Genomic DNA, 12,323 nt, shown 5'->3' on the forward strand with positions numbered 1-12,323 from the left:
GCAGAACACCCTTAATAGAAAAAGTAGCACAGAAAAATGGCAAAATAGAAATATAGCAACAATAGAAAAATAGCAAAAGAACAACATTACAGAACACCTTCAGCAGAAAAATAACATTACATTTCCCTTTTCATAGAATCATAGAATTGTAGGGACCTCAAGGATCATCTAGTTCCAACCACTCTGCCATAGGCAGGGACACCTCACACTACATCAGGCTGCTCAGAGCCACATCCAGCCTGGCCTTAAACCTCCAGGGATGAGTCTTCTACCACCTCTCTGGGCAACCTGCTCCAGTGTCTCACCACCCTTATGGAGAAGACCTCTTCCTAACATCCAATCCAATACAGAAGCCTCTAACCTTCTTTGATCAGAGAGAAAATCCACATGCTGTGTATTTTAAGCCAATAGGTCTTTTTCCACTGGCCAAAGCCATGTGTGGCTAGCAGCTCCCTCCCCTGTGGGCACAAGCTTTAAGTCTAGTTCAGTTTAGTTTTCAAACTTTAAATCAAGGCAATAGTTACCTGTAAGCCACCATCTCACATTCTGGAGTTGGCCAATTCAAGATGGCAGAATGCTGCAAAACAAAGAACCAAGAACACTCATTGTTAAATACCAACATTGACCAAAACATGAAAGAGTAGGACAAAAAATGCATCATCACTTCTGTACCAGCTGTTCCAGGAGGGATGTCCTCTGGCTGCGACTCAACGTCCAGGCCTGCTCTCCTCGAGATATCAAGTGAGCAATGATCCCTGCTGCAAAGTAGCTAACTTCCACCTCCACACTGTGCAGTAATTTACTAATGTGGTCTATAAAGTCCTTCCACATCAGTTCAGAATGGAGCTCTTTAACTTCAGCTATGTTATTCTGGAAGGGAAGGGTTAAAAAAAAAAGAGAAGGTATCAACAGGAAGAAATCCACACAAGGGAGAGAAACTTGAGTTTGAGTAAACACAGGTAGGAGGAGGTCATTATGCATTCAGATGACCACCAGATCTCCAAATATTACTTCTGCTTTTGAAAATTTCCCAGGCTGCTGCAGGAATTTGCCTCAAAACAGAGAGGTTCTCCTAGGCAGTTGTAGGCCATCAGCATGCAGATGACACCAACTAAAAGGCTGGTTGTCAAATTTCCAGCCACCATTTCAGTAAACTCCAGCAGTGCACAGTTTTGGATTCCACTGGGCTTTTTTGGGGTTTTTTCCTTCATTTGGACAGATCTGAAGCTTCCTGCTTCAGATTCTGCCCTGTGTTGTCCCCTCACTTCAGGAAGGATATTGAGGTGCTGGAGCAGGTCCAGAGGAGAGCAACCAGACTGGTGAGGGGGCTGGAGGGAAAGCCTGATGAGGAGAGGCTGAGGGAGCTGGGGGTGTTCAGCATGGAGGAGACTTAGAGGGGATCATATCACTCTCTACAACTACCTAAAAGGAAGTTGTAGTCAGGTGGGGGTCAGGCTCTTCTCCCAGGCAACCAGTGACAGAACAAGAGGGCATGGTATGAATCATAGAATCAACAAGGTTGGAAAAGACCTCAAAGATCATCAAGTCCAACCTGTCACCCAAGACCTCATGACTAATAGATCCTGGCACCAAGTGCCATGTCCAATCCCCTCTTGAACACCTCCAGGGATGGTGACTCCATCACCACTCTGGGCAGCACATTCCAATGGCCAACAACTCTCTCAGGGAAGAACTTTCTCCTCACCTCCAGCCTAACTTCCCCTGGTACAGCTTGAGACTGTGTCCTCTGAAGCTGTGCCAGGGGAGGTTTAGGTTGGATATTAGGAAACACTTCCTGACAGAAAGGCTGATTGGGCACTGGGATGGACTGCCCAGGGTGGTGGTGGAGTCACCATCCCTGGAGGTCTTTAAGAAAAGCTTGGATGTGGCACTTGGTGGCCTGGTTTAGCTGCTGTGCTGGTGTTAGGTCCTAGGCTGGACTTGATGATCTCAGAGGTCTTTTCCAGCCTCAATAATCTGGTGCTTCTGGGATCCCCTCACTGCCCATTCTTAACAGCCTTTTGTGCTTACTGTAACCATCAAATTCAACCTCAGCAGTGCTTCTGGAGTACTGCTAACACAGGGCCAAAAAAAATGTCCCTTGTCAATAATGCACATTACAAATATCAAAGAGGAATGTCAATTTAGGAGGCAAACTTCCAGATTAAGATTACAGGGGGGGGAAAAAACAAATCAAAATAAAAATAATTTTTAAATGTATCAGTTTTTAAAAATATATTTAAGGCTTTTTAATTTTTTTTTCTTCTTTTTTTCATCTCACCAGAAGTCCAAGAACTTTCTGTTGGATGGATGATTCAGATGGAAAAGACTGTGGAAAAAAAAAGAAAAGAAACAAACCACAGGTAAACATTCTATGATTGTCTGACATTTAGAACAATATAAAGGCTTAGGTTCCCATTGTAAAGCCAGAAACTCAGAAGGAAAGAAATTGTCTACACTGGGGCCATTCATAGGGAGAAGAGAAGGCTCCAAGGAGACCTTGTTGTGGCCTTCCAGTATCTTAAGGGGGCCTAAAAGAAAGCTGGGGAGGGACTTTTTAGGGTGTCAAGGAGTGACAGGACTGGGGGAAATGGAGCAAACCCAGAAATGGGCAGATTCAGATTGGATGTTAGGAAGAAGTTCTTCACCAAAAGCTGCACTCCTCACCTCTAAGACTCTCATGAAAAGTTCTAGCCCTTGGTTTTCGATGAAATGCCGACAAGTTGTTGGAGATTCATCAGTGAGGTTCCAAAGTGCACTCAGAGTGAACTTGAGGGTAGTATCTACAAGATTCTGATTTGTTTTCTGTTTAACTATTTGCAGAAGTTGCTGAAAAACAAACAAAAAAAAAAAAATCAAACAAAAACCTTCCCAATGATGATTGTATATCAAAACAACATAGTGGCTGCTCTGCTTCTTTCTGCACTGCCCAGAGTGATGCACAGCTATCATTCACATGTAGAGTAAAGGCCTACTTGTTTAGGTATTGCTCCCCTGGTTCAAGGGAGCTGAATGTAATTATAGAGCCCTTATAATGAGGTGCCACTGGGTGATGAATGAAGGCATGAACCCTGCTGCTGTGTAGCAACAAGATTCCAGAAATGCAGAGAGCAGAGAATAGAAAAATAGAATAGAAACAGAATAAACCAGGTTGGAAGAGACCTTCAAGGTCATCGCGTCCAACCTATCATCCAACACCACCTAATCTCAGAAGTCCTCCCAGAAGTCCTTTATTACAGCATTGTAGAATCCCCTGCACTATAGAGTCTCAGAGTGTCTTTAGCAGCAGAAGTCTTGGAAGCCCTTAACAGACAAAGCAGCTAACAGAAGTCCCAAGCATATCCCTAGCAGCATCCCTAAAACTGAAGCCCTAAGCCAGAAGTAGCTAAGTAACAGAAGCAGAAGTCCGTAGTAGCCCTAAACCCCAGCCAAGCCATTCCTAGCCTGAGTGACCTACCCCAGCAACTCTTGCTCAGAGTGGCTGTTTCTGTACTCTTTGTTATCAATCCCTTAACCAGTAAAACCCAGCCACATAGATCAACTACACTCTTTTCCCAAGGAGAGGTGCCAGAGTGTCAAGGAGGCAACTTCTGCAGCATGTTCCAATCCAAGGGTTCCTACTTGAGGACGTTGCTCTCGCCACCCACGGAATATGATTGCATTGCTTTTTGCAGCGTGCAATTGGTCACCTAAGGAATCCTGCACTCTGCACACGCCCAGCAGCTGCGCTCAGAACAGTGCCTGCAACATTTAGGGTCAAACTACACAAAAGAAACCAGCTAGGAAACCTTTCACCTGCTCTTTGGACATGGCTGCCTGCTAGGGGAACTCCTCCCTTCTCACCGTCATTACCTGGGTAGTACTTGGACAGCACAAAGTCATCCACAGATCTCTGGACACCACATGAATGCTGACAGCACCAACCATTTGCTTCAAAAGTTCTCTTTGGGAGCATCTTTTGTCTCACACACAATCCATTTCCAACCAAGGGATTTCTGGTTTTACAATTTTACTTTGTTAAGTTTTTCCACTTCAGCTCCTTTTCATCTCTGCTAATACATCTCATTGCCACCATCTCTAACAAATTCTTTCTCTGGGCTTTTCTCTCCTAAAGAGCTCTCCAATTCAATGTGTTCTTAGAATTCTACCTACTTAAGTTTATTTTGTACCTTCAGGAATGCTGTTGGCATGAGCAGCTGGAGAGGAAGCTATTTCTAACCGTCAGGAAAAGTGTCTGACTTACCCTAACAATGAAGAGTTCTGCTCCAAGTTGAGCTGTTTGCTCTGTTGAAAGCTGTGAACAAACAAAACCATACCAATGATTTCTTGAGACTTTAGAAAGACTACCTGATCTCAAAAAGCTTCAGCTCCATACCTTTGCAGCAAGAATGGAAATGATGGCTACAGCCATCCTCTGCATGTTTTGATCTTCATGATTGCACAGCCACTGCATAACAAGCTTGGCTGCTTCAAACCTGGAAGTCAACAATAAATTTCATTTTCAGAAGCATTGTAACTCTTAGTAAGAGGAAGATGCACACAGACAACACATCAGATAGAAATTCAGGCAAGACAAAAGATGCTGGAAGAAGTACCCCAAAAAAAGTAGAAATACAGGGTGAAATCACAAGTATTGAGTGAGCCTCATTCAGCTTTGAGTTGTTTCCTTGGGGTCTCTTAACCAAATTATCAAAGCACATAGGAGCTTCTCCCAAAGAGGGAAGAAAATTTTGCCACAATCTTCTGAAACATCAAATCAACACATTTCAAAGCATCTGGGCAAAACATTTAAGTAGAAAAATCTCTGCAAGAAGCAGTCCCATGGCTCCCCAGAGAAATCTTGACTTCTATTACACACACAGGTGAAGCAAACCCCACCTGTACAGCAGCTGATTTTGCACTCCTACATTCAGTTGTCAATTACAGGCCCAACAGAATGTAGGCCAGACAAATTCAGCACACTGGGGTGATTGACACTGAGCAAAACTTGAGGGCAGCAACAAACCTTCTGAAGGAACAGACGACAAAGATAAAACCTTCTGCAATACAAGAACCAATTGTAGCTGAGGTAGAAAACTTGCCTGTTAAAGGGAACATCCTGAAGGATCCTGTCACTGCACAGTGAAAGGAGGCAATTCTTCTGCAGCTATGAGACATGAAAGAGTCACTTTGTCAGAGACACACAGAGATCTGAGTGATGAACATATTGCCACAGCGCAATTAAATGTGGGTCTTACAAAAGATCTATCCACAGGAAAGCAGCCCTGAGAAAAAAGGACTTGAGGATGCTGATGGGTGAGAAGCTGGACATGAGCAGGCAGTGGGAACTTGCAGCTCAGAAGGCAAATCACATCCTGGGCTGCATCAGAAATGTATTTGCAGCAGATCCAGAGAGGTGATTCTCTGGTGAGACCTCACCTGGAGTACTGCGTACAGCTCTGGAGCCCTCAAGATAGGAAGGACATGGACCTGATGGAGCAGGTCCAGAGCAGGGCCATGAAAATGATCAGGGGGTTGGAGCACTCCTACGAGGACAGGCTGAGGGAGCTGGGAGTGTTCAGCCTGGAGAAGAGAAGGCTCTGTGGAGACCTAACAGCAGCCTGTCAGTACCTGAAGGGGGCTACAGGAAGGATGGAGAGAGACTGTTTGCAAAGGCCTGCAGAGATAGGACGAGGGGCAATGGCTTCAAACTAGAGAAGGAGAGATTTAGATTGGGTATCAGGAAGAACTTTACTATGAGGCTGGTGGAACACTGGAACAGTATTCAAAGTGAGGCTGGACAGGGCCCTGGGCAACCTGATCGAGTTGGGGATGTCCCTGCTGACTGCAGGGAGGTTGGACTGGGTGACCTTTGAAGGTCTCTTCTGGCCTGGACTATTCCATGATTCTCAGACAGGGAATGAAGCCATTTCACCTCTTACCTGTTGATGATTTGGAAAGTGTTCCATGGCCTTCAGGAGCAGGTGGGTGACATCAGCCAAGAGGCGCACAGGCATGCCTGCTGCCAGGTCCTGCTTGGTCAGGTTAAAGACACATGCACTGGCTGCTAACTGCACAGGCAAGTTCAGGGGGTGGTTTCTCATTCCAATCACCACAAGCTGAAACACAAGAGTTTGGCCCACGTTAGTTACTTAGACATTTGCGTGCGCCCCCCCAGGAGCAAACCGCTGCTGCTGGAGGCCCCAGCAATGACTCTCAAACCCCAGCTTCTGCCTCCCTTTTCCTTCAGTGAAAACTCCATCTGGTGTGATTTTTAACTCTCAGAAGGAACATCTCCTTCTGCTCAATGATTCAAAAACTGACAGCTCCTATCTCCCCAAGTCCTTTTGCACTGCTATCAACAGCCTCTGAAAGGAGAGGCTGCGCAGAAGGTGAGAGGTTCCTGGAAAGATCCAGAGTTCACTTTATGCAGCAGGACCAGAATCACCAAACTGTTTCAGAAGAGAAGGAGGTGGGACAGAGTTTCTGCAGCATCATGGTTCAGCATGGTGCCATGGTTTGCTGTTGGGTGACTAGCCATTTCATATCGCATCCTAAGCTGCTGGCTCAGGAGACATTTTGCATGGCTTCCTCCTTCTTGGCTATGTATGTTGGCTGTGATCTCATCTAAGAAAATGCTTTCCTTGATGGTTATTGACTGCCAAAGTCTTTTTGATACTGAAACCAGCACATTCAAGGTCACTTATTCAACACAGAATCATAGAATTGTTAGGTTTGGAAGGGACCTCAAGAATCATCCAGTTCCAACCTCCCTGCCATGGGCAGGGACACCTCACACCACATCAGGTTGCTCAGAGCCACAGCCAGCCTGGCCTCAAAAACCTCCAGGGATGAGGCTTCCACCACCTTCCTGGGCAACATGTTTCAGTGTCTCACCACCCTCCTGGGGAAGAACTTCCTAACATCCAACCTGAATCTACCCATTTCTATTTTTTTCCCATTCCCACTAGTCCTATCACTACCTGACACCCTAAAAAGTCCCTCCCCAGCTTTCTTGTAGCCCCCTTCAGACACTGGAAGGCCACATAAAGGTCTCCTCGGAGCCTTCTCTTCTCCAGACTGAGCAGCCCCAACTCTCTAAGTCTGTCTCGATGGCAGAGGAGCTCCAGCCCCCTGCTCATCCTTGTGACCCTTCTCTGGACATGCTCCAGCACCTACAGATCCTTCCTGTAACAGGGGCTCCAGAACTGGACACAGTGCTCCAGGTGGGGTCTCACCAGAGCAGAGTAGAGGGGGAGAATTACCTCCCTTGACCTGCTGGCTATGCTGCACCAGCAGGAAAACCAAACATCATCTGGCATAGGTTCACCTCTCCAGCCTGTTCAGGTCCCTATGGATGGATCCCTTCCCTCCAGCGTGTCTGCTGCACCACACAGCTTGGTGTCGTCAGCAAACCTGCTGAGGGTGCCCTCAGCGCCACTGTCCATGTCACCAACAAAGATGTTGAACAAGCCTGGTCCCAGTACTGATCCCTGAGGGACTCCACTTGTCACTGGCCTCCGCTTGGCCATGGACCCATTGACAGCCACCCACTGGGTGTAGCCATCAAGCCAGTTATTTATCCACTGAATGGTCCATCCATGGAACCCTTACTGCACCAGCCTGGAGACCAGGATGTGGTGTGGGACAGTGTCAAAGGCTTTGATCAGGTCCAGGTAAATGATGTCAGTTGCTCAGCCTTCATATATTGATGTTGTGGCACTGTCATAGAAGGCCACCAGGTTTGCCAGGCAGGATTTGCCCTTGGTGAAGCTGTGCTGATTGTGCCCAATCACCTCTTCATTATTCTTCTGCCTCAGCACTGCCTCCAGGAGGATCTGCTCCCTGATCTTACCAGGCACAGAGGTGAGACTGATTGGCCTTTAGTTCCCTAGGTCATCCCTCTTTCCCTTTTTGAAAATGGCACTGGGGTTTTGGGGATGAGCTCAGGTGAAGGAACAATGCCTAATAAAAGTGTATGCTTTTACCTTTAAAATTTCAGGCTTTGTTTTTTCCATGACATGTGTGAGGCTGAACAAATGGAAGAGTGCCTCTCTGACAAAGAAGGCTCGCTCGCTGTAGCGCTTCAGTGCCTCAGAGATCTGAGTTTCGTTGGCTTCTCCTGACACCTGTGAACACAGCAATCACCTTTAGTTGAGGATGACATCACTTGACTTGAAATAATTTGCCCACAGAATTATGAAGGCTGGAAAAGACCTCTGTGATCATCAAGTCCAGTCTGTGACCTAACACCACCACAGCAGCTAAACCAGGCCACCAAGTGCCACATCCAAGCTTTTCTTAAAGACCTTCAGTGATGGTGACTCCACCGCCCCCCTGGGCAGTCCATCCCAGTGCCTTATCAGCCTTTCTGTCAGGAAGTGTTTCCTAATATCCAACCTAAACCTCCCTTGGCACAGCTTCAGACCATGCCCTCTTGTCCTGTCCCAAGTTGCCGGGGAGAAGAGCCTGACCCCCACCTGACTGCAGCCTCCTTTTAGGTAGTTGTGGAGAGTGATAAGGTCCCCCCCGAGTTTCCTCTTCTCCAGGCTGAACAATCCCAGCCTCTCCTCATCAGATGTTCCCTCTAGTCCCCTCACCTGTCTGGTCACTCAGCCACTCCAGCACCTCACTATCTATTCCTAGAAAGTGCAGAGTTGCACTTTCAAAAGCAGTAATATTTTTAGCCACAACCTTCAGTAAGCAACTGATGACTTCACCTGGGCAAATGAACCCACAGCTGCACAACCTTCCAACGTTCTTCATGAAGAATCAGCCACATCATTGGCCAACATTAGGCTTTAGTCACCTCTTTAGTAGAGCTGTATGAAACCACTAAGTAGAAGTAGCACTTCATTACTAACAAAAAGCTGTTTATGCTGCAGCAAATGCCTGAAAGCACTGTGTGCAATGGAACGCTGTCAAATACAGCTGCTCAACTGATGAAGATCACGTCTTCGTAGAATTGTTAGGGCTGGAAGGGATCTCAAAGATCATCCAGTTCCAACCCCCTGCCACAGGCAGGGACACCTCACTCTACATGAGGTTGCTCACACCTACATCCAGCCTGGCCTTCAAAACCTCCAGGGATGAGGCTGCCACCACCTCCCTGGGCAACCTGTGCCAGTGTCTCACCAACCTCATGCTGAAGAATTTCTTCTTAACATCCAACCTGAATCTACCCATTTCTAGTTTTTGTCCATTCCCCCAGTCCTATCACTCCCTGACACCCTAAAAAGTCCCTCCCCAGCTTTCCTGTAGCCCCCTTCAGATACTGGAAGGCCACAAGAAGGTCTCCTCAGAGCCTTCTCTTCTCCAGACTGAACAGCCCCAATGCTCTCAGTCTTTCCACATAGGAGAGGAGCCCCAGCCCTCTGATCATCCTCGTGGCCCTTCTCTGGACACCTTCCAGCCCATCCAGATCCTTCTTGTAGTAGAGGCTCCAGAACTGGACACAATACTCCAGGTGGGGTCTCACCAGAGTGGAGAAGAGGGGAAGAATCACCTCCCTCAATCTGCTGACTATGCTTTTGGCTATTTTGCTGGAATTCCAGGTGTTCTAGCTCTAACCATAAAGAAAACATTTCTATTCTTTGTCTTCATCAAGTTTCCTGAAAGCTATAGCTGTAGCAATAGCTTTCCAGCACCATGTTAATTGATTCATAGAATAGTTTGGGTTGAAAAGGACCTTAAAGGTCATGTAGTTCCAAACCCCCTGCCATGGGGCATCTCCCACTAGACTGGGTTGCCCAAGGCCTCATCCAACCTGGTCTGAACAGCTCCAGGGAGGGGGCATCCATGACCATCTTCCAGCTTAAATTCCTATCACTACAAGCCCTTGTATTCAAGAACCCTTAAAATCAGACTTTAAATACACATGAAAACTAACCAATGAGTTAGCACAAGCCAAGACTGCATCAGAAGCTATGAGCTGAAGTTCAGAATATTACCAGCCAGCTGCAAATTTTTCCACTTCCCAATCTGCTGCAGTTTATATTTAACTGTATTTTACACCTACTTGCTTAGTGTCAGTTCTGTAAGTGTAGAGAGCTTGTTCCTCAGCCCTGCTACTCAATGAATCATTGCTGCAGCCATTGTTTTTTTGAAGGGAAGCATACAGTACTTCTCCTTTATGTACCACACAAGGCAAAGCAAATGTTCAGAGATCCAAGTGCCACATTCTGTGCATACAGAGCCACATCCTTTAAAACTGCTCCATCAGGAAAATAAGGCAGCCTTGAGATGACTGGTACTGACCTGGATTTTGCTTTATATGCTCTACTGATTAGAGCAGAGCAATGGTATTTACTGACAGCTTTTGCAGCCACTTCTACACTATATGAAGAATATGGCTTCATGTGAAGAACCTGGTTTCATGTTCTCAACTCTCATGTCTGTCCAGCGTTCATTCTATCATCAGACTCTGCAGGACTGCTGTAAGGACAGCAAGTTTCCCTCTGCTGCCTCCCTGACTGCTCTGCCCTGATTATTCTTTTATAGCATCCAGACTAAGCAGATTAATAATTCAGCACAGTCACTAAAAAAAAAAAAATGTATTTCAGGCCACAGACAACAACAAAAGGCAAAACAATCCAGTTTGCTGCCTTACAGTCTCTTCTTGACAACTGCACTTTAAAAGGGAAGAAGAAAGAACTGCAAAGTGGTTTTGACTGACTGCAACTGCTGCAGTTCCATCACCAGAACCTTCTTCCTCCCTGCACAGCCATCGGTGTGAAGCACACACTGGAAAGAGCAAGGATTACACTGAACTGTTTCATCCCAAACATGAGGTGGTGTTCATCATCACACCAAACAGGATGATGTTGCTTTCTTCACCAATGTGTTTTGGCATTCATATACATCACTGTAAGCTGTGACAAGAAGATGTTCAAGAGACCCAGACAGTAACAGCTGTCAAAAGTTCCAGGGGAAAAAAAAACTGATTATGCAATTACATAGCTGTGTTATCTCACATGCCTAGAACAAGAGCATTCTGAACCTTAGAACTGAAGTGCAAACCTGAGCTTGCACAGGAGACAGACTAAACTATGGGCACATTATGCAAACTCTTCCTCATTTCAGCTGCTGTTTTCGTCATCCTCATGCCAAAGCAGAAAACCAAACTCCAAGATGATATAGCACTGACACTGGCATGTCTCAACCAATTCTTTCTTCTGTATTTGTGACCCCTTCACAGCAGGGATAGGGTAGGTTCATTCTCCAGCATGTGCATGCACGTACTACAGCACAGGGTCTTGTTGTCTGGCACTGAAAGATAAATAGATGCCCTCCTGCCAACATCATCTCATCCTAAGGGACTAAGTAATTCATCTTAAGGGGCTAAGTAATTTAGGAGGTGTTCAAGAAGAGGAAGTAATTGCTTCTTACATGTTCTTCACCAAGAGACCTTCCCATGTGGGTAGAACTACTGTAATAGGAAGCAGAAGCGGTGATGGAGTAGAAGAGCAGCTCAGCTATTACATTTTATTGTATCTGCTGTGTTAATCATGAACTGCTCAAAGCTTATGCAAATTGTACCTCCACCTCTTACACACCGCTGCCTTATGCTAGACATGGTACTGGGGCCCAGAGAACATTATTCCAGTGACTGACTTAAGACCAAAGTTCAGCTCTTTTACACAGAATCACAGAACCAAACAGGTTGGAAGAGACCTCCATGATCATCAAGTCCAACCCATCACCCAACTCTATCTAATCAACCAGACCATGGCACTAAGTGCCTCATCCAGGCTTTTCTTAAACACCTTCAGGGAGATCAACACCACCACCTCCCCGGGCAGCCCATTCCAATGGGCAATCTCTCTTCCTGGGAAGAGCTCCTTGCTGAGATCAAGCCTAAACTTCTTCTTGCACAGCTTGAGACTGTGTCCTCTTGTTCTGTCACTGGTTGCCTGGGAGAAAAGACCAACCCCCACCTGGCTACAACCTCCCTTCAGGTAGTTGTAGAAAGCAATAAGGTCTCCCCTGAGCCTCCTCCAGGCTGAACACCCCCAGCTCTCTCAGCCTCTCCTCATAGGGCTGTGCTCCAGACCCCTCACCAGCCTTCTTGCCCTACTCTGGACACACTTGAGCATCTCAACATCTTTCTTGAATGGAGGGGCCCAGAACTGGACACAGGACTCAAGGGGTGGCCTGACCAGTGCTGAGTACAGGGGCAGAAAGACTTCCCGGCTCCTGCTGACCACACTATTCCTGATCCAGGCCAGGATGCCACTGGCTTCTTGGCCACCTGGGCACACTGCTGGCTCCTGTTCAGCTGCTGTCAACCAATATCCCCAGGTCCTTCTCAGCCTGGCCGCTCTCTACCACTCTGTCCCCAGCCT

General features: G+C 46.6%; 1 protein-coding gene across 1 annotated transcript in view; it reads right to left on the minus strand.

Annotated features, from left to right (window-relative positions):
• Nucleotides 1-12,323, minus strand: part of LOC104307053 (protein zyg-11 homolog B) — a 31,352-nt gene that overhangs the window by 4,718 nt on the left and 14,311 nt on the right. Inside the window, exons 4-12 of the mRNA XM_054165314.1 lie at nucleotides 7,968-8,108; nucleotides 5,922-6,098; nucleotides 5,082-5,146; nucleotides 4,376-4,475; nucleotides 4,244-4,294; nucleotides 2,668-2,829; nucleotides 2,282-2,329; nucleotides 673-870; nucleotides 525-577 (exon numbers count right to left, since the gene is read on the minus strand). Coding sequence (XP_054021289.1) covers nucleotides 525-577; nucleotides 673-870; nucleotides 2,282-2,329; nucleotides 2,668-2,829; nucleotides 4,244-4,294; nucleotides 4,376-4,475; nucleotides 5,082-5,146; nucleotides 5,922-6,098; nucleotides 7,968-8,108 — 995 coding nt within the window. The remainder of the gene's footprint in view (nucleotides 1-524; nucleotides 578-672; nucleotides 871-2,281; nucleotides 2,330-2,667; nucleotides 2,830-4,243; nucleotides 4,295-4,375; nucleotides 4,476-5,081; nucleotides 5,147-5,921; nucleotides 6,099-7,967; nucleotides 8,109-12,323) is intronic.

The sequence above is a fragment of the Dryobates pubescens genome, chromosome 11, assembly GCF_014839835.1.
Source record: "Dryobates pubescens isolate bDryPub1 chromosome 11, bDryPub1.pri, whole genome shotgun sequence".
NCBI lineage: Eukaryota > Metazoa > Chordata > Aves > Piciformes > Picidae > Dryobates > Dryobates pubescens.